At 47.1% G+C, this 22,626-nt stretch overlaps 2 protein-coding genes across 2 annotated transcripts; one reads left to right on the forward strand and one right to left on the reverse strand.

Moving 5' to 3' along the window:
* Positions 1–190: 190 nt before the first annotated feature.
* nol7 (nucleolar protein 7) lies at positions 191–3,081 on the forward strand. The gene is made up of 8 exons (XM_023815540.2): positions 191–560; positions 664–724; positions 826–881; positions 967–992; positions 1,233–1,353; positions 1,767–1,888; positions 2,136–2,213; positions 2,991–3,081. Exons 1-8 carry the CDS (start codon positions 376–378, stop codon positions 3,062–3,064), a joined length of 723 nt encoding a protein of 240 aa, XP_023671308.1. The 5' UTR covers positions 191–375; the 3' UTR covers positions 3,065–3,081.
* Positions 3,082–4,167: 1,086 nt separating this feature from the next.
* Positions 4,168–19,582, reverse strand: ranbp9 (RAN binding protein 9). The gene is made up of 14 exons (XM_072711157.1): positions 18,957–19,582; positions 13,805–13,916; positions 11,507–11,559; positions 10,100–10,267; positions 9,637–9,659; positions 8,881–9,065; positions 8,670–8,782; positions 8,159–8,267; positions 7,651–7,850; positions 7,002–7,149; positions 6,766–6,887; positions 6,300–6,451; positions 5,705–5,816; positions 4,168–5,450 (listed from the first exon to the last, which is right to left on the reverse strand). Exons 1-14 carry the CDS (start codon positions 19,171–19,173, stop codon positions 5,320–5,322), a joined length of 1,845 nt encoding a protein of 614 aa, XP_072567258.1. The 5' UTR covers positions 19,174–19,582; the 3' UTR covers positions 4,168–5,319.
* Positions 19,583–22,626: the final 3,044 nt, after the last annotated feature.

Genomic DNA, 22,626 nt, shown 5'->3' on the forward strand with positions numbered 1-22,626 from the left:
ACTGATTCGCATATTTAGGTTTTGAAATTTTATTTTCTTACTAACTCAAGGTAATCATGTAGCCAATCAATGTCAAGAAAGAATTTTAAAAAGATAAGTGGGATGTAAAAGGCTGAAGCAATATGCTATGCTTACAAAATATATATGTGTCATTGGGAAGACGAAGAGCTGTCAGTAAAATATTTTGCAGCATTCGTCTTATTAGGAAACAATGTACCTCTTGACTGAAAAAAAACACGATTAATATTAGTTACAATAATAAGAATTTCAGAAAACATCCGGCCCTGCAGAGGGCGCCGCGCAGTAATTTGCCTTCTTCTAACAGACCTGCTTTCTGTGGTTGAACGCGCACGATCGTCGCAGATAGTTTCGAAGATGGCGGATAAACGGCGTGGGGACGCTGGTGTTCGAAAAAGAAAATCAGAAAGCAAAAAGATGACAGAACATTTACAGTTAGGCGTTGATTCGAGCGACGACGAAGCTCCAGACGAAGTGACGTTTGAGGATTCAAAAGCGGTTGCTCTTCGAAGCATGAAAGAAGCCATCGACAGCGCCAGAAGGTGCATAGTGAACCAGTGATGCCTTAGAAACCCTGCTTACATGTTGAAGAAGATTCACTATTTGAAGGTGAAGGTCTTAACTAAACTGTTTATCTCTATACAGAGATAAGGAATTGCTGAAGGAAAAGCGGAGGAGGAAACAGCAGCTGTTTGAGGAGCAGAAGGTACAGATTTGTATTCCGTCTTAGACGTTCAGCTTTACTTATGTATGTTTGTGGTTAAAGACATTTTTACTTATTATTTTCATTATTTTTTATGCCTGTAGAAAAGAAGACGTCTTCCCGATGAAATTCTAGAGGAAATTGATTCGGCTTCCTCGAAGTAAATGCCTACCTCGATGGCATAACATCAACAATATTTGTAATAAACTGAAACGAAATGTTTTTAAAACCGTTTTGTCTTTTAGAAATCCAAAGGGACCGAAAGCAAAAGGTATGTCTAGCTGTAGAATAATGTGGTTTTTATAATGATATATTAGTTCAGAATTTGCCACAGAAACCCCGACATTAAAGCGCTGTCACATCATTTAGGCCGGGCATTACTTTATAAACCTCACCAGCAAATGAATAATAATAAAAAAATGTTCCATTTTGTAAACTGTCCACTTAGACAGATGTGTTAATTATAAATTTATAGACTTTAGAGCATGTGACAGGAATCTCTGCACTACAGATAGTGAAGAGGTGAGTAAAGAGGAGGAGGAGGAAGGATCTGACAGTCAGGAGGAAGAGGAGCAGGAGATGACGACAGTGACGTCGGGAAAGAAGAAAAAGAAAAGAATCAAGAAACGGAGGTGGGGAAAATGTGCTGAATAGAAAGTGCTTTACCGGAAAAATGAGCTTGTTGTATCTGGCACATAGTATGCTTGTTCTGCATAAACAGTTGTTGATGAATCCATTGTTCTGAATTCAGTAGACAGAGTAGCTATTATTCTTTAATTATCTGTGGTGCATGTTCATATACCAGAAGAAGTACTTAACCTGACATTGCTCTAGTAACAATGTAACGTGGATGTACTGTATTATGGGTAAAATTGTCATTTTGAAAAATAGTGGTAATTTTGTCTGGCTTTCGAATGATGGCCAGTTATACTGACGTGTTAATCGGAAGACGACCTGTTGAGTTTGCCCCGGGTTGCTATGCAGGACTGTAACGCTTGGTTTGGTGCACGTGTTTATTTCCAGGTTTTTTTTTCCTCTTGCGCAGAATAAAGGGGGGGTACGCTGTGATGAGGGTACAGGATCAGCCAGTCACCAGTAAGCAGCAGCAAAGAGCGGCCGAGTTCCTGCAGTCCCGTCTGTACAGCCCCCAGTCCAACCGGGCCCCTGGTGAGGAGACCGTGACCATTGTTAATCATTAAATGGCAGCGAGTGTGTTGTCATCTGCTCGTTAACAAGTAATGACGTAAAGACAAATATGCGCAGGTTTAAAGGCTGTGGGGGGTGTTCCTGAAATAGTCTGGTTATAAACCCCAGAAAGGCCCGATGTCAGCTGATGACAAAACGGCAAAGCTGGGGGGACGAATCATCGCTTATATGTGGCTGCTGGTCACATGATCTCCCGCTTCCTCCTCAGTGAATCACTTCCTGTCGCTGGAAAACAAACGGGCCCAGAACAAAGGTGCTGCCGTGGTGTTTGTGTCCAAGCAGTGGGGTGAGTTTGCTTCTGGTTGGAGCTGGGGGAGGGGCAGTCAAGCAGGCGATTGTGTGTTAACTGTGCCTACCTGCCTGGGGCAGTCAAGCAGGCGATTGTGTGTTAACTGTGCCTACCTGCCTGGGGCAGTCAAGCAGGCGATTGTGTGTTAACTGTGCCTACCTGCCTGGGGCAGTCAAGCAGGCGATTGTGTGTTAACTCTACCTACCTGCCTGGGGCAGTCAAGCAGGCGATTGTGTGTTAACTCTACCTACCTGCCTGCTGTCACAATCCTTTGCCTCTCCAAAGTGTGTGAGTTCGACGGGCAGTAATTATTATCTCTAATTATGCTAAATAAAAAATTAAATACTAATAATATGTAGTAAATTCGGCTCTTAACTGGATGGGTAAAGCAAACGCAGCAGACCAAGAATTTTCTTTTTTTAGCAGGCTCTTTTATCCAAAGCGACATTGACAGGGTCAATTGGGGTTAAGGGCCTCACTCAGGGGCCCAACAGTGACATCACTCAGGGGCCCAACAGTGACATCACTCAGGGGCCCAACAGTGACATCACTCAGGGGCCCAACAGTGACATCACTCAGGGGCCCAACAGTGACATCACTCAGGGGCCCAACAGTGACATCACTCTGCCACCCCAGGGATTTGAGCTACTGACCTTCTGTGTCCTAATCTGCTAGATCACATTGCCCCCTTTTCAAAGCTCTGATCACATTGGCTGGTCGGGGGGAGGGGGATGCCTGTATTATGTGCATCTAAGATCTTTGTGCTCCGCTCAGGTGAGAATCAGAAGACAAAGGCAGCGAACTTCAAGAAGCGGTGGCTCCACAGACGAGGGATGGAGGCCAGCTGACGGGGGGGGGGGGGGGGTGGCCTGGCCAGGGTTGCTGCTTCCCTGGAGATGGGGAGAGAGAAGCTGCTGGACTTCAGTCTCCCGCATCACATGTCTGCTGGGGCACACGTTTCCTGAGGAGAGGGAGGGCGGGAACGTTTTAGCGATTCCCTGGTTCTTTGAAGTGAAAATCCCAGAAGGGGGAGACATCCAAGGAGGACTTAAATCAGCTCTCAAGATCTGATTCATTTTTGTGTTTTTGGTCAAGCTTTGTTTATTGGGCTTTTTTTCCCCCAGATTAATTGTAATGCCAGTTCAGTTGAAGTCACATAGCCCAAACCAAGCCCAACCCTGAAACAATTGTGACAGCATTGTTAAATGCATACTGAAAATTTGCAGAATAAACCCGGATAAACTGCTTTTTATATATTATTTTTAATAGTATGTATACCCGTCTGTATTGGGAGCTTTTCCTGATTGGTTGCTGGATGGATGAGATTAATCAGAGTGAGCTGTATGTTTCCATCCACTTTTCAGTTGTCCTGGTCTTGGTCACAGTGGGCCTGCGGCCTATCGCAGTTGGCACACTGTCTACTGCAGGGCACTTCACCCTCATGCAGTGTGGGCAGCTGGAGATTCCAATTAGCTTAACTTGCCTTTGAACTTTAAACTGAGTGACAGGAAGAAAACATGTTTGTGCGGCTGTTGTATGTGTGGCTTTGATGTGGATGAAGCTGGCATGAGGTCACACACAGGGAACTCTTACAGGGGAGGGGGTGTGTTGTTTTTTTTACATTACATATTTAGTAGATGCTTTTGTCCAACATGACATAATTTGTGAGAAAGAGTCCGCCGGAGCGATTGGGGGAGGAGATAAGGGCTATGCTGAAGGGCCCAATGGTGAAATTACGCTGCTGATGCTGGGATTTGAACCAGCAACCTTCCAGTCATAGAAACAGCATCCTAACTCATTGAGCCATACTGCCCCAGAGTTAGGTGGTACATCTGTCATTACTCTCCATGGCAGACACACTGTAGCATCTGTGAGCACCATCTGCTGACAAATCAGAGCCAAAGGCAGCAGCCTCACTGTAAGCATGTGAAGTTACAGACTGACACTGAAATGACCCTCACAGTGAACTTTAATGGGTAATTAATCAGTCATACAGTTTCATTCTCACATGAGAAGCAAATATTTACCACGGCATTTAGAAAAATACAGGATGCACACAGTTAAGACTGCTCCGTCTTAGGTATTTGGTTTTTATTGTAAATGTCATGTTACCACAGTGTTATTGACAATACTGTTTTTTTTTTTTTCCATTTATTTCTCTTCCATTTTTCCCCTCTCTGCAACAGCACGGTGCAGAAGGCATAAAGTCCGCCAAACCTGGATCCGAAAAGCAAATCGAAGTAAACCAAAACGAAAAGTACTGGTTTGAACTGGATGGGGGGGGGGGGGCATGTGAGGTGAGAAATGAAAAGGCAACTTGGCTCCTGAGTGCTTGGTGGTTGCAGGATATGCGTTGCCAGTAATATACAACTCAGTGAAAGGGGGGAGGTGACATTCACACCAACGTCACTTGTGCTGACCAGAAAGGTGTTGCACCCAACCGTTGGGCGGTGGGGGGGGGGGGAATGGAGGGGACGGGGAGAGGGGATTTGTCAAATAAAATTGACCACAGAACCCAATAACGGCATATCACACTAAGTGTCCGTACAAATATCCACCACAAAAGATGCTTTATTCTATATTAAAAGGTTTTTTTTGTCGTTTTTTTTTTTGGTTTTCTTACTTTTGGTAGCTAAATATTTTAAACTTTTTTTTTTTGTTGATATAATTCCATTAAGTTTTTAAATATATATTTATATATATACACAGGCTAACACACATACCGTGCGTGACGTACATGTGAATGATACTAGAAAACGACGGCTCTCTGAACACCATGTGACTTGTCAGGGATGTAGAGTATCGGGACTTTTATTAGTCTGTGGTGTCGACCGCGCTGGTTTTCAAACCGAGAACAGGTACACTATATGCAAGTTAGGCAAATAATAATTATAACAACAATAATCATCTTCGTCATTTGCACCATGCCTTGTAAACTAGGAAACCAAAGTTAACTGACAATCAGAGCCTGTCCCCGCTAAGGAAGTAATAAAAAAAATAATCTAAGGAACAAAGACGAGTTTGTATTTCCTCTGGCTAGTTGACGCCCTGTGCAGAGGGGTGTGGCCTGGGCAGGGGAAGGGGGCGGAGCCAGCTTGCATAGCTAGTGCAGGTAGTCATCCACAGAGGCGAAGGCGCAGGAGCCGATGCCTGAGCGGGCCATGATGGACAGGCACTGGGAGGCCTGACCCACTGCCTGGGCCAGGGGGGGCTGCTTCGGCAGGTTGTGGGTCTCTGTGGGGGGGGGGGGGGGGGGGAAGGAGAAACATGACTCTGAAAAGCAGTGGTGGGTGGGACTTACTGCCCTCTCAGTGGTAGGCCATGCACAGCATAACCCCGCCCACACATTAGCCCCACCCACACATTAGCCCCACCCACACATTAGCCCCACCCACACATTAGCCCCACCCACACTTAGACTGAACCCAGCACCCAGACGAGACCAGGCATACCTCTTGGGTCCACTCTATGCAAAGGCAGGGCCCTACCTAATATTGCACTGTTGAGGGTAGAACAGACGGGCTCCCTCTGTATGGCATCCAGCTGGTAGCCCACCGGGCTGTTCCAGGGGTCCGAGTAAGCTAGCAGGCTGAACGCATCCTGCCGAGAGACAGCACACACGCCCTCAACCCCGCGCTCCAACTGCCACTCACAATGCTGCCTTCTTAAAAACATGCATCTCCAGCAAAAACAGGGGGCGCATCCAGCTATTAGAGAAGTTTAGTGAATAGAGAACCAAGGCCTATATTTCAGTATATTCATTCACGCCCAGAGCAGACAGACGTCACTTTCTCCTCCCCAAATGGTTATTATAATGAACCCTGGGACGCAGTGAAAACCCTGCTTTGCCTCATAGCGGGCAGCTGGCCATCCTAGCGTCAGCATTGTATGGACCAGAAACAAAATTAACTTGAAGTGTGTCTGAATGCAGTAGCATGTGGCTGCCTGCAGAGGGCGCTGAAAGCTCCCGTTATGGAAAATGAGCACAAAGGCGTGCTGGAGGCTGCTACTTCATGGTCATCTAGGCCCAATTCCAGGTTTTGAAGAAGTGTTCAGGCCCTGGGGGGGGAGGATCAGACGTACCTTCAGCATCTTCTTGTTGGCCGCGTTCTTGCCGCACTCACGCCGGAGGTTCTCGCTCATGCTCTGCAGCTCGCGGCCGAACTGGATCATTCGCTCGATGGCTGCCTGACTGCCGCCGCACAGCTGCCGCCTGGGCAGGGTGGGGTCCACATCTGCACGGACACGGACACACAGAGGGTCAACGCCGGACCCAGAGACGGCGCTCCGACAGCCACCCAAGCCTCCGCTGAACCCAACATGGACCAAAAGGCAGCTCTGGCTTGCTTTAGAACAGGGTTTCTCAACCCGGTCCTCGGGGACCACCAGACGGTCCATGTTTTTGCTCTCTCCCAATTCCCTGCCAATTGGGAGAGAGCAAAAACGTGGACCGGCTGATGGTCCCCGAGGACTGGGTTGAGAAACCTTGCTTTAGAATACAGCCGGCGGCAGTGTGGCAGATTGGCCACTAGAGGGAGCCCCACTGTACCCATGTCGTTCTCGCAGTCCTCCAGCTCGACGTCGTGCTTGGAGCTGCCGTTCAGGAAGCCGTTGGAGGTGCCCTCCGACACGCCGTTGCTATAGTGGTCCACCTCCATGTCCATGTCATTGCTGCAGCCCACACAAGCAGCTCCGGGTCATTCATGTGAAGCTCCGCCCCACATAATCAGCATATCCGTTTTAATGCACCCTATTGGATCGCAGAGACTCCTCCCCCCTACCCACCTGGTACAGGTGCCGCCATGCTGACTCCGCGTGCTGTTGATGGTGTTGAGCTCGGCGTTGGACAGGGTTGGGGGCGACTGCTTGTGGGGGTGGGATTGGGGGTGGGGCTTAGGGGGCGCCACCCCGTTACTGCAGCTGCTGTCGAAACCTGGGGAGGAGAAGAGACTCAGGGAGTTACGGAAGGGGGGGGGGGAAGTTATCGCCGGGAATACACAAACTGCCCCGAGATGGGCTGTACCACTTTGATACACTGAGGGGGGGGGGGGATACAGATTTAGCATGCAGAACCTGTCCCTCCTCCCCCTCCCATAGACAAATGGCAAGCCCTGTGTTGTATATATGGCGTAGTTGAATGCTTCCTCCAGCACGCAGCGTGCCACTGCGACAGCGACTGGCTCAGGCCGGATTCGGTGCATTAATGGAAAGCCTGGCCTACAAACAGCACAGCAGACCAGCATAATAAAACTGCTCCCCCCCCCTCCGTGATTTATTACGCCCAAAACACGGCCCGCTAACATTAATTCCGACATCCATTTTAATCTCATTTTCGCTGACTGGTAAGACAGAGACTGAGCTTAAAGGGGGGGGGGGTGATGATTGCCCTGTGGCAGGTCCCCACATTGCTAGAGAGCAGCGGCCGTTCGCCTACCTGACAGGTAGGAGTGGGAGCTGCCGGCTTTGGTGGGTGAGGCCAGGCTGTGGATGTTGGGCCCGTGGCTGGGGCTCAGGCTGGGGCTGCCGAAGAGCCGGGGGCTGCCGGGGTAGCTGTCCTGGGACTTGGGGCTGCGGCCGCCCAGGCAGCGCACCTCGCTGTCCGTGCCGTTCACCATCTCTATGAACTGCCGCACCCTGCGAAGAGAAGCGGCCGCGTTACCTGATCCCGCGCTCGGGGATCGATTAGCCGTGCCTGTACAGCTGGTGCGGACTCGGACGCGAGAAGGCACTGCGTGGCGAATGCCTTCCGGGAGACGGTATACTGAAACTCCAGCGGATGTCAAGTCGGGCAAGCACCAGGCCAATGAGAGCGAGTTTAAGCTGACCTTAAGCAGGTTATAATCAACAGAACGTCTCATTTTATGAGACTGAGACTTGGAAACGGGCAGCCAACCCTGTACGCCCACTGCCGGCCCAGGGGCCTGGGCGGGACAGACGTTTACTTGAGCATGAAGAGAAGATTGGGATTCCTCTCCAGGAGGCTGGGGTACAGTTGCTGTGTCGTCTCGATGGCTTCGCCCATCCGCCCTGACAGCACCAGCTTCTGAATCTCTGCGGGGCAGAAGGTGGAGGGGGGGGCACAGGGTGACCGTGTTATAGGGGGTGGGCACAAAGGAGGGGCACTAGGCTCGCATGCTGTCCACACGGCCTGTGCAGGAACCCTCTCGCCCCTCCACAATGGCCGAGTCTTAAGTTAATTTCATTTTGATTGGTAGACAGTCTGGGTCCTGTCAGTCTGGGTTTGGGTCCCTGTTTTAAATACATTCTCAGTGAAAATGCATTCTGCTGCTAGGGGCTAACGATGACATCGGAAGTAATAGCTGTGGTACTGGATCCCATGCTGTAGGATTGATACACGATGCCTGTATGACCAATGCATGGTCTCTCAAACAAATACAAGCGGACATTGCACTCTTAAGCCTGATGTAGATCTAAGATCAGACTGGGACTCACTCTGCCTGTTCTTGATGGAGGCGAGCTCCTCATGCACTGTCTGGTCCGTGGAACGTGCGAACGCTTCCGCTGTGGCACAGTAACCGTGGTGGACCAAGTACGAAGCTACCATCCTGCCGGAGGGGAGGGGAGGGGAGCAGAGACGTGGGTCATGGGGCCGCAAAGCAGCGTCTCAGGTACACGGTCTGCCCCAGGCCCGGCCGAGACTCACTTCTGGATCATGGACTGCCACTCGCCCTCGCGTTCCCCGATGGGGAACCTGCCGATCAGCATCTGGATCTTGGTCCTCCACTCGCGCATGTAATCCTCGATGTCGAAGACGAACGGGTGCTGGCCGAAGTTGGCGTCCACCACCTCGCCGGGTGTCTGCAGGCCCACTGTGGGGTAGAGGTTCGGCTGGGGGGGGCAGACACAGCGGCATGCGACTAAGACAAACCGCGTTATAGACTCTCCCAAAAGTGGCATAAGTGCTAGAATCTCATCGCAGCACCAATGACAAGCATTGCAACATCATACATCCTGTAAATAGGTTTCTGAAAGACAGGGGGGTGTAAAGGGGGGCAGTTAGGATGATTCCAAGGACCCCTGAGCGACAGGGAGTCTAAAAAATTTGTAACATATCTGCATCGGTCTGGGTTGGGGGATATGCTTTCATGGGGGGCAAAATCTCTAACACCCCTGCTTAAAGGATAATAATAATTATTAAAAATCTGCTTAACAAAGCAAAGTGTGCATCAGCACTGAATTCTTGCAGAAACCATTGAATCTTTTCCCATTAAAGGTCTATGGGTTCATATTTTCAGTGAATCCCCAGAGGAGAATCTTCGCTACCAGTGAGGCAGCATACAGCTTTACCTGTAGTACAGAGCATTCCCGTGTAAAGTCACAACAAATACCACACAGGTCACAAATCTTTACTAGGAAGACAAACACTTTCCAGTGAAGACGATCGTCCATTTTTACTCACCGGTAAATCAGTAAAGGCAATACCTGGGAAACCAGAGGTGAGAACAGCTTCAGTGCATGTTAGACACATCATATTAAGCCATAAACCGAGCATCACGGCAAAAACGAGACCGAACGCACCATGATGAAAACATGACGGCCCGGTTTCCATAGCGATACATCGGTAAACATCACAGAGAAGTAGCCCACAAACATTCCAGCTTCACACGAAATTCTGAGAGCCACTCACACTGAGGACTGGTTCACCGACACTATCATCACAGGGTAACTGGCCTGCTTTCTGGGATTAGCCAGAGTGGACTTAACGGGACACCCCCTTAACGAGATTCTCATCGGCGGCTTGATCTGATGTTTAAAGAGCAGTTCTGACAGATTTACTTCACTAAGCACAGTTTTAAATGTTTTTATCAGGCCATAGATGTTCTCGTTTGAACCTGCAGGCGTGTGTCCTTGTGCCGTCCTACCTAAACTGTGGCCGTTCTTGGTGTAGAAGCAGGTGTTATTGATCAGGTTGACACAGCAGCCGATGACGTCGCCCGTGGTGAACGTGGGCCCGTACGGCTGCCCCGTGCCCGAGGAGCAGAATGAGTGGCCGTCGTCGCCGTGGTAACCATACGAGTGTTTATCCCAACCTGAAGAAGCGGAAGGAGGGCCATCAAAACTACATTTCTCAATTAGGCACTGGGCAATTTCTTACGACTGCAACATGGACGGTAAAACCAATCACGCTGATAACAAGCAACGTACAGCTTAACGCTACCTCACATTCACCTATTCACAACCCACTGTGCATCAACAGGCACTTCAGAGCTTGGATTAGCATGTTGGCTCACTGAAGGCGTGGCGTCCTCACAGGCTAGGAGTGCCATCACAGAAACATCACAGTGACCACATTTCCAAACAGAAACTTGGCACAGTGACTGCTGTACAATCTATCACCTGATGTAGACTATAGGCTACAATATGGACAATAGTACAAAACATGAAGGGAAAAAAAAGGCCAGACATTGCAAAAAAAATAAAATAAAAAAGACACAGGAAGTGAGCAAATATTTCTCCCCAAGCTGAATGGTCCGTAATCAGAAAGGCAGGAATCACCGACTCTCGCTCGACTCTCAATCTGCAACCGGGCTACAGCTTCACCTTTCCCCAAACAATAGGTTTGTCCACTGCTGGCCTCCGTAGCCTTGTGGTCTGGGGCCTTTTGGTGGTGGGGTCATGTGACTCCCTCATCCCCTGCATCCTCTCCTCTATCCTGTCCTTTACTTACTGTCCTAGATTTACCCTGGTGAAACTTCCTTGATGTCCGTTAGCGATTTCGGCAACACCCGCCACACAACCGCACACCCAGTTCAAGTCAGAACCACCCCCCCCGGGGTGTATCGGAGGTAGTCTGGTTACTCATTTACTGGCAGCGAGGTGCCCATGACACAGTCTAAACCGCTCATCCTAGCCCAGGAATCTGGCAAGACCATCGCTTTACCTGCCAGCGCCATCTTATGGCCTGTAACCTGCATCACACACAGGCTGGTTAGCTGGTTATCTTCTAAATGAGGTTCTCCATACAACCCAAGTTTAACACCACATGGGTGGCAAAACACATAGGGTATGAAATGCACAAAGGCAATCGGCAAATCAAAACAAACATAGGAAAAGAAAGCTCCGCCCCACAAGACAGAAGCCACACCCCATTGGACAAAAGGTCCACTCAAAACTAGAGCCAAGGATTAACCATAACTGAATATTATTTTTCAGGCAGTGTGACAAACACCCCATCCTCTACAGTAGGCCCTCCCCGTACCCAGAATGCCATGAAAGTGAGGCTGGCCGCTCACGCCGGCCACACGGGACCCCGGCACTCTACACCTCACCTGGGAGTCTGTTCATGTTGACGCCTTGGGCTGAGAGACCGATTCCCATGTACCTGAAAAAGCGACAGCAGAAAGTGATGAGGAGAAAAACGACAGACTTTGTCCCTTCAGGAGGACACACTCGAGAAAACACTTTTCCTCTTCCTCCATGAGGGGACACACTACCACCAGCTATACTTTTTGCTCACGCACCTTTAGTTAAACTTTTACCTCTACTGAATGCTCATGAATTAACAGTTAGATGTGAAACATATTATAGAGTGGTTGTGAGTAAGGGAGGGCCGGATCCACATTTTTTCCAGTTCCAGTCCAATTCCAATAATAGATTCCAGTGTTTTTACTGTAACATTTTAATAAAATATATACATTTATACTAGATTTTTTTTATCATATTTTTGAACTAGTAAATACAAATGGAAAAAAAATCATGCCAAAACAATCTTTAGACTACGAAAATCATACATAACGCACTCTATCACCGTGTTTGTCCATCGAGTTAAGCGTTTTTGAGGCATTTGTTGTTCAATCCAAATATCTTCCAGGAGAGTGTACGCGAGCAACAAATGCTTAAAATGTCACAATTTTTCCTCACACAAGCAACAGTGTCACTTACACTTCATTACGATAGCAGGTCTTTGTGTATCACAAGCTGTAGTGAGGAGTGTGCAGAACAGCCCAAGCAAGCGACTCCCAAATCATCCACTGCTTTTTTCGTCTTTCTCGCATCGTCTCGCACAACTGTGTGCACTTCGTATAGTGGGATTTTCCACTAAACGCTACTTCCACCTCTCAAAGCTTTGTTTTTACAAAGACTGCAAATCGCTTTGCTAGTAGTTGTTAAAAACGTAAAATACTTCCTGATAGATAAGAGGGTGACAAAGTGTTCATACGCTCCTCGTACTGCAAAAGGTATGCGCATGACGTCACAGCAGCCGGGTGTCACTGTGCTCACACCCACTGAGTGGCAAAAAAAAGTGACATTTTCAACGTTCATCTTAATTATTGCAAAAAACATCTTAAAACGAGAAAGAGCTGTTGTGCGATTGTTTGGATTGATTTAACAAGAAATAGGAGCCATCTTTTTACAGACTGCTGAATATAAGCAAGTATGGGAGGTGGATCGGTGGCGATCAGTCTAATAGCTACGGATCGGTGCAGTTACTAATCCGAATCACCTCCACTTGTGATCTCAACACCTTCTCAATCTGTGCCATGTTAACCGGACCCCTGGTACGCCTCAATCTTCAGACATGTTTTTGCCTCTTACAGTTCATTTCACTTGCCAGCAATTAATGTATGATCACTGCGCAATTAGTTGGACTATTACTGAGAGATTAATGCAACTATTTCTGTAGCAAGCCTCATATGGTTAGATTAAAAAAAAAAGTTGATTGTTGAATAATTAAAACATATAGCAACATTTTAAGAATTAAAATATTAAACTCTTTAATTCAGGCCTTTTAAAGCATTATACTACATTTTACAGAAAAATTGTGCCCTAACACAGAGTTACGACATTTCAGAGCTCATTCAAAGCCATGCTTTTTGGGATTAGTGGGCGCGGACTTAACCTTTTCACCTCGGCTGAACTCTCATGAATTAACAGCTCGATGTGAAACATATCAAACAGTACCACGGCATACTTGCATACTTATCTACACAACGAGTCGTGGCTTAGATTTTAATTCAATAAACGCACATGTTTAACACAAAATGCCACAAATGTAGTTTAAAAAGAGCAATATTTCCATACAAGAAGCAGACACCACATGCTCCACCCACATAAGCACATAAAATTATCATAATCACTGATTTGCTGGGTCCTGTAGAAAAGAGGTTTATACCACAATCCATAAACAACCATTACAGCCTAGCCAGGGCCCAAGTAGTTAAAAGTATCGCACACATTTAATATTTTACACTAAGAATTTAATTGACTTTCGCCCTCTGTTTCCATGCCCTCATGAAGTAAACATCACACAGCCGCCACTAAACGCAGAACATACCCCACATGTCCGAGCCCATTCTACTAATCGGTGCTAATTGGTGACATCCTGTTGTTTTCCAGAGAAGACAAATGAGGGTAAACTGGCTACCGAAATTCATCAGAAAGCTTGCTGCAGAGGGACTTCCTCAGAGTACAGGGCAAAGGGTACATTACTTCAGAACGACTGGAACGCAGTAATTTAACAAACAATTGCACTTCCACTGCGTGTATAATTGACCTTATTTGCTAAACATTTAAAGATGCTACTGCTGGGACTAAATGGAAGGAAATGATTGGCTAAACAAACTCACCCGTCCCTGCCTTTGCTGACAATCTTGACCTCGAAGTAATAGACCCCACAGGCGGCTGGGATGGGGTGGGTCGCCCGCACCGAAGCTGCATCTTTCGGGGTCTTCCCGTGACCTGTGAGCACCAAAAGGAAGGGCAGGTTTGGTCAACTACGTGCGATTGGTCAGCTGTCCTTTCACTCACTTGTGCGATTGGTCAGTTGTCCTTTCACTCACTCTGCAGCCGAAAGAGGACCGGCCCCTTTTTCTTCAGGAAAACCGAAACGCATGCAGCAATGTGATTTATATATAAATATTTTACAGCCAGAGTTCCGGAAAGAGAAGGAAACCCCTGAGAAGTGTCTGCTTATATGTGATATAAGTAGTGAGGAGGAAGGGGTGGGGCATATAGAATGTGACCAATCGGGGCATGGAATCAAGCAGCCATGTTCTGCTCAACTGACACAGCTGCGGTTACTAGGAAACAGACTGTTCATAGAAGGGGGGGGATTCTCATTTTATCCCAGCTGTATCCCCCGACATAAACATCCCCAGGAATGACCCTGAGCACCGTGCCTATGGCAAATCAAGTCAATACTTTAAATATATTAAATAATAATAATAATAATAATAATAAAAAAAAAAAAAAAGTTATTCTATCGGTTTTTCACCAACATTATAAAAAATTACTGTTAGTGTTTAGGACCATTTTAGTAGACGGCTGGACAGGATAAAAATCAAGAAATCGCCCTAAACGTGACCCGGGAGCAGAAGTTCATTACTGATGTATTCGCTAGTTTGGCATGAGGCCAAAGAAGGACTGACACTGTCTGCCTCCGAGCGGCTCCTCTGATAACAAAGCTAGGTTGTCCCTGGTCAGACGCATCTTCCTCGGAAAACGACCCCTTGGATCCGAAATCCCACAATCCAAGATACCCGACGCCGCGACCATTTCAGTCCGCGGGAACAGAAGCCGTCCGTCTGAGACGGAGGCTACATATCTCAGGGAAGTGGCGTCATCAGCGGAACGTCAAACAAGATGGAGGGTGCCGTCGCAGAGCGCCGGGACAATGAGGTGTTCTAGAAAAACCACTCTGTGGCGAACTTCCTCCGAGGCTGGCTTTGATCTCCCACACAGAACGACCTGTCAGGTGGAGTCATGCTACGGTGAAATCCAGATACATGAGGCAGCGAGGAAGGCTACAATACTGCCATCCTACTAGGAGCTCGTCCTTCACTTTCGGGGGGGGGGGGGGGGGGGGAGATGGAGGGGGAAGTTGGCAAACACTACATCTTATACTTCAAACTATACGTACTTCAACTTCAAACAATCAGCCAATAAGATTCAACCAGACAGGTCAGGAGCTTTGGATATGTAACAACTGAGGGCTTCAACACAAGACTGAGCAGTAAGATTTATGACCTTGGGTCACTAATAAAGCAAATGGCCAAGCGGCCAATGAGATCCATCATCCACGGATGCTGGAAAAAGTTGGAAACGAAGGCCGAGTAGATGGATGAAGAGGAGCACGTGGAATGAAGACGAGCCCGGAGGCCCCGAAGGCGGCCAGCAGCCGCTACTTCTCTTCGCGCGTGGGCAAAACCTCTTTCGGGGACGAGCATTCCCGAGACACAAACCCCCCATTCAGACAATGTGTGCAACAAATCTGCCCAAATAGAATGTGGCCACCCTCAGCTCCGCCCCCCAGCCACAGGGTGAAGACAGATGGGCGCCCACCCCCCCCCCCCCCCCCCCCATTTACACCTAAAGAGCTCTTCAGAAAATAAACAAATAAAAATAATCTTCGTTACAGCCGCCGCCTACGGTCCAACTATAGGTGGAACGGTGGCTCAAAAGCTAAACCAGGTACGTCCCCCAAATGATCTACACCACTAGTTATTTCTGCATCTCTCACAAAGGACTTAATGTTTTTAGATCAGACAGTCTACAGCAAATGCTGTACATGCTCAGTGTCAGTAAAAAAAGATTTAAGGTCTGACAACATCGTGAGTATCCAACACCATCACCAGAGCTGTGAAGGTCACGACAGACCCGGCCAGGGGCACCTTCTCACATTTCAGCCATGAAGCCTAAGTTGGAGCTGAGGGAATCTTTTCCTCTCCTCTCTTCTCTTCTCTGCCTTTAAGCAGAAGTCTTCGGCAGAGCAGGGTCTGACCACGCGACCCACTCTTTCAGGGCTACATTCCTCACACCGCCTTAAAGCTCAAGTGGAGAAAGTCTAAATGTTCAGAGGGCAAAGGTCACGTGGTCACTGCCGGGAGAAGACGGGTGAGGACCACAAAAAAAAAAAAAAAAAAAACAACAGCTTGCCAAGTCTGGGCAACACCAACACTATCCCCTACCCGAGGGGTCACCAACTCCGGTCCTGGAGAGCAGTTTTCTTACCTACCTGGCTTCTGATGAGCCACACTTGTTCTCAGGTAAATACCAGGAGCAAGTGTGGCTCATCAGAAGCCAGGTAGGATAGAAAACCGACTGGATAGTAGCTCTCCAGGACCGGAGTTGGAGACCCCTGCCCTACCCAAACACACCCCGGAAACCGGGAAGTGCCCATGGTACCTACTCAACTCAGCAAACACACAAACGCTCATATGGGCGACGTACAGCAGTTCTGGACCGTCACTATTCAGGAATACAGTCTTCGTCACTTTAACTTCTCCTTCAGTCTCACACTTCATAAATCCCCAAAATACAATGAGAGTACCAACAAAGAATTAACAGCTAAAAATGCATCACTGGAGTCATAAACACAATCGTAAAAAAGTAATGGGCATGATGATGTACATTACAAAACAATTACAGGACTAAACAAAATATTAAGGGTCCTGGGGGAAGATTTAAGAGCAATGATGGTTGGAACCTGAACCCGGGAATTAAAAAAAACAAGGTATGTTTTTCTCAAGCCTGATACAGGTCAGCTACATGGATTTCGTCCCACTGCCCGTGGACCATATCACAGAGCAGTGTTTATCAATATGGTCCACGGGGACCTCCAGAAGGTCCGTGTTTTTGCTCCTTCCCAGCTCAAGCCAGACAGTCCACGGGGAGGGAACAAAAACACAGACTGTCTGGAGGTCCCCGAGGACCGGTTTGAGAAACACTATCATAGTGTCAGTGAGGCCACCACCATAATTAAGGATAGAGCCCTTCCTCATCGGGGTCACAGCGCACCCAGCAACAAGGCAGACAAGAGCACACGAGTGCCTGGACAAAGGAAAGGGCTGCGCGGTTAAAAATGGAACGGGGACGGGGATAATGAAAGATCCCTTCCCTGAAGGGTCTGAGGTTAAATTCCCCAAACGGTCTAGGTCTGCCTTTGCCAGAGGCAAAGGACCAACCACACCAGAGACCGTTGGCAGCCATTTGCAAACCTGTTTTTCCTTTAGCGTAACTCTCTTCAGTTACTATGCAGACTGAACGCGCAATGTCATATTTACTGCATTTTAGGTATCAAAAACCACCATTTTCGCCCACAATGGCCATAAAAATAAAACATCTTTATATATTTTATACATTTGAAATTTGGTCCTAATTTCTCATAATATACCAACATATAAATGTTTCAGTACACATATTTCATAGGCCATGCATCGATGTCTTAGCCACAAAAGGACTTACTCATTACTGTCACTTGCTATAATTGAACTGAAAACCAGTTTAACTTGCTGAAAGGTGACACAGCTGTATGTGTGGACAATCCAAGGCAGAGCTCAAAAGACTCCAACAAAGACTAAGAAAAAGATGCATGGTTAGGCACAACCAAAAGCCAAAAGCCCGTTTAAAGCGATCACAGCGGCACCATCCCTATTCTTAGACATCACGTTTCTGGAGAGGGAGGCCCAATTTCTGTTTTCGCTGCAACAGGAAAAAAAGCCCCCTTTTTGCTGGGTTCCTCTGTCAGGGCTGCGTGTAGGACTTAAACCTCTCAGCTTCCTGTTATTACAAGGCCTAGCCTGTGTGTGTGGCCCTGTCCTGTTCTTTGTTAGGGTGTCACACACAGACACACTACAGGCGTCTTTGGGGGTCACTGGGGCCATTCTGGAAACACCTTAACGGGGTATGGGGGCTGTATCCCCACCCCGGGTGATTTATTTACCCTGACACACGTCAGGCGCCCCCCTCAAGGCAGCCATCTCCTATTCAGTTTCCAAACCCAAACCTGGTGTCCCCAAAATACGTTTTTAACCGCAGGGGCTGGGCTGAATAACGAGCGGGGGCATTAAAGGGCTCCGTGGGCGCAGCCGGGACGCGGGTTCGTCGCCCGGCGGCCGGACTGCGGCACCGCAGCGGCGGAGGGACGGATGGACGCCGACGGCAGCGGACTGACCGCACGCAGCCTTTTGTTGTTATGCTGCCACAATAGCCTGCTAGCTAGAGAGCTAAGCAGCTAGCCGACACGTCCGGAGGCCGGCGCTACCCAACACGGCTAAAACACTCAATAATAAACACGAAGACAGTTCATCCACCTTGAAGCGAGCGTTTAACTAAACCATATTCCCCAAATAATTAATTTAAAAAGCACTTTTATCTACCCACAGTGCTAGCTGTCAGCTATCGGGCTAGCCAAGTGTGCGGCAACAAAATGCTCGCGATTTAATCTCGGTAATCAATTAAATATAGCATCGTGCCAAGGTTTAATTTTAAATATAAAGGCGAAATTGGCCGAAATATTCGGTTAAGGACGGGCAGCCGCCTAGGGGACCCCGGGCAGCCTTGCTGACCAGGCGAGCTCGCTGGATTATCTTAGCTTAGCTCCATTTAGCTGGAACATTTTGTACCAAACGACCCAATGCCCGCTTAGCAGCAGCTAGCTAAAATAATTAATATTAAGCGGAATTTAAATTAATACGACAAGCAGGGCACCACTGGCGTTATTCTCCTGTTTAAATCCGGGATTCAAAAATTACAAATATACACACATACGTTATGGTGGCTAAGGAGCTAGTTCTTCAAACGTAGAGGCCGCGCCATAGCGGCATTTAAAGTATGTTTATTAAAATTTATAAAACGGCCTGTTTTGTTTGTTAGCCGTCATGAGAGGTGTTTGTGATGGCGGTGTCTGAAACTGTCGCTGCTTGGTTTGTGACTGAAGGGCTCGTTAGCTGGCCGGCCGGCGGCTAGCACGAGCGGCTAGCCAGCAGCCCCGCGTCGTACCTTTATAATGCACTCGGAGGTTGTTCTGAGACAAGCCGATGTAACTGAACTTGTCCTTGGGGCTCCACGAGCGGGGCAGCGGGGTCTCTTGTTCATTTACGGCCGGGTAGAGTCGCCGGAGACGCTGGCTGAGCTCTTTTTCCTGTTCGCTGAGAGTCGAGTCTCCGTGAACCACGACCGACATCAGAAACCCACAGCCCGAGGACTGCCCGGACATGGCGATCGGACGTTCAGCTATCTATTAAAATATAACCTACAAGCAAACGGCCAGCTAGCTCACCAAGCTAGCTCCGATAAAAACTTCTAGAGCTGGCCCGCCCGCAAACGAATTAAGCGCTGCGACGTTTGCTTGCAAGCTAATCAAACGTAAGAAGACGGTTTATTCTCTCTAAAAGCAAACAATCTGACAGATAAAATTAAAACCAGACATGAGCGGCTAGCTCGTTAGGTCTTTTGTTTGTTGTCAGTGCATGATCCACAGTTCTGATTGGAGAGGAGAAGCCCCAGTCAAAGTAAAAACACACTTATTCCCCCAGAGCGGAATCCGTGCACAGACAGAACCAATCAATGCCCGAACTTCTCCTGTTTCCACTTCTTATTCTTCGTCTTCCTCGCCTCTCTCTGCGCATCAGATTACCGCACCGCAGCTCGGCTGTCACGCTGCTGCCCCCTACAGTGCCGACAGGGCTCGCCTGATTTAGCGCGCCTCTGCGTATAGGCAGCGGGCCCAGCTATAGATTAAGATAACTGTTTATCAAATTATAAACGAATTGCACTGTGGAGATGTGAATGTTCATAAGTTATTGAAATTTTAATATAGGAATATGCTGCATATAACATTTATCTGTCTTCCAGTTGCTTATCCAGAACAGGACAGTTCCTGGATTCTGCTTCTTAAGGCCTAAATGCACAGACATGCATTTTGAGCAGTTTAGAGTCTAAATTCGCATCATTAGATTTCTGGAGGATATCAGAGTGCCCATATCTAAACACCACACACACAGAGCAGAAGTGGAATAATAGGCATTAGTAATGTTGATTCACTGTAAATGAAAACCTGCATCTTGCTAAATAAAGAATTTCTATGTTAAGGGTGACCCATTCTTTTCCAGATCAGTGATATTCACCGTGCCCCAGTTACATTATCTCAGCTGTGACACGCAATTCACAGCTTCAGTGTAATTAGATTGTGCAGCAGGTATTGCTCAACAAATTAATATGCAAATCAGACAATTTATATACAAATCTGTCAAGAAATATATGGAAAAATATCCACACTAGTGTGTAACTACTGCTAAAAAAACACAAACATCCTTCTGGTTGTTTAGAGTACGTACATTTAAAAAAAAAACCTTTTAAATGGAGTACTGTGAGTGATGCATCGATCAGCGCTGATGTTTCCAGATGTTTTATTTTACTTCTTGTTGGGCTTTTCCAGCCATGTTGTGTCCATGCAGCAGGAGAAGTGGATCCAGCCAGCCTGTACTCGAATCATTGCTGCCTGTCTCAGCTTGTTGAATCTCTGTCTGGGTATGTTTTTGTTGGTTTAAATGACCCTACATCCCCCTGACTGTGCAGCATGGATATCTGTCCAATACCTGAAAGACTTTGAAGATTCTGAATCTCTCAGTATCTTGGTTCTTTCTTTGTTGGAAACTAGGTTAAATCAAACAAAACAATCCACAATTAAATTCAACTTTAATTTTGCCTGTTGACATATTTGAATACAGTCTGATGGCAGACCTCTACAGAGTAACTATTACGATGCGTTTTTTTTTTCCCCTCAGTCCCTCTTTTAATAGACATATAGCTTTACAAATCTATCATTCATATGAAGAACTTTTTTCTAAAGATAGGAGACGTCATTTGCTCTGTAACATGTTAGGCGTTCAGCTTCAGATCTACAGTTGGAAAACAGAAAAAGTTCAAAGAGCATTCAGGCCAAGTCAAATAACCCGCCAGTTGTGATGAAAAAATTACCAAGGGCACAAAAATGCCAGATCACATTGAAAACAAACATGGAGGCAATACTTCACTGCAGCAGGATTATTTTTTATTAATTGTTTTCCAGCTTGATACGACTCCACCAGCACAGAACAGCAAAAGTGAGAATTAATTCCTGTTTCATTTTCCGTACATTAAATACATAAAACAAACTAAATAATGTGCACATCTTTATAGAAAAGCATTTGGCTCGAAAGTCATTCTTAGAGTTGCAGTTTGTGAACTTAGTTATGCATACGTTGTTAAGATTTACCACATGACTATATTTGGAATTTATGAATTATCATTCAAAGCGAAACGATCTGCAATAGATATTTATATTGGGCGGTAACTTTTAAGGTGCTTCAGGGAAATGGTAAACTGGTGTAGCGAGGATCGGGTGTGTTTGTTTCTTTGAAGTCTCCACTTAAAAGAGTGTTGCTAGCCGGCGTATGCTATGATGTGTTTATCTGTGCGACGGCAGGAACTGTAATTATAGTTTTTTTGGGAGCAACACTGAAGTGATTGTGCATTTTTAAAACCAGAAAGCTGGCACCTGCATTTTCTCATTTATTTATTTATTTAGTGAGAATATGGGGGTCATCTGGGTGGGGTTACAGGTCCTTATTCAAATAGCTGGTAATTCATTGGCTAATTGTACAGAAATGCCAACCCAGGAGAAGCCCTGCTATAGAAGCCAAAGAAAAATTGCTCCAGTAAATATTCCAGTGGTATTTCTATGCAAAAATAAATGTAACTATGCATTGAAATATACACTATATGGATAAAAGTACCTCTTGACATACCTCCTCCGTTGAATTTAGGCATTTTATTCAGACTCATTGCCACAGGTGAGTAAAATCAAGCACTTATCCATGCAGTCAGGTTTACAAACATTTGTGAAAGAATGGGTCATTCTGAAGAGCCCAGTGAATTCAAGCGTGGTGCTGTCACAGGATGCCACCTTTGCAATAAATCAGTTTGTGAAATTTATTTCCTGCTAGATATTCCACAGTCAACTGTAAGTGGTATTATTGCAAAGTGGAAGCGTTTAGGAACAACAGCAACTCAGCCATGAAGTAGCAGACCACGTAAAGTAACGGCGTGGTCGCCCAGTGCTGAGGCACATAATCCGTAAAAGTCGCCAAAACTCTGTTGACTCAATAACTACAGAGTTCAAAACTTCCTCTGGCATTAACTCCAGCATAAAAACTCTGCACTGGGAGCTTCTTGGATTGGGCTTCCATGGCCGAGCAGCTGCATGCAAGCCTCACATCACCGAGTGCAGTGCCAAGCATCAGAGAGAGTGCTGTAAAGCACGCCGCCACTGGACTCTGGAACAGCGGAAAGCTGTTCTGTGTAATGATAAATCATGCTTCCCTATCTGCCAGTCTGATGGATGAGTCTGGGTTTGGCGGATGCCAGGAGAACGTTACCTTTGGTGGAGGAGGGATAATGGTATGAAGTTGTTTTTCAGGGGCTGGGCTGGACTCCATAGTTCCAGTGAAGGGAACTCTCAACGCTTCAACATACCAAGACATTTTGGACAATTCTATGCTTCCAACTTTGTGGGAACAGTTTGGGGAAGGCCCTGTTCTGTTCCAGCATGACTGCGCCCCAGTGCACAAACAAGGTCCATAAAGACATGGTTAGGTGAGTTTAATGTGGAACTTGACTGCCCCACATA

The sequence above is a fragment of the Paramormyrops kingsleyae genome, chromosome 4, assembly GCF_048594095.1.
Source record: "Paramormyrops kingsleyae isolate MSU_618 chromosome 4, PKINGS_0.4, whole genome shotgun sequence".
NCBI lineage: Eukaryota > Metazoa > Chordata > Actinopteri > Osteoglossiformes > Mormyridae > Paramormyrops > Paramormyrops kingsleyae.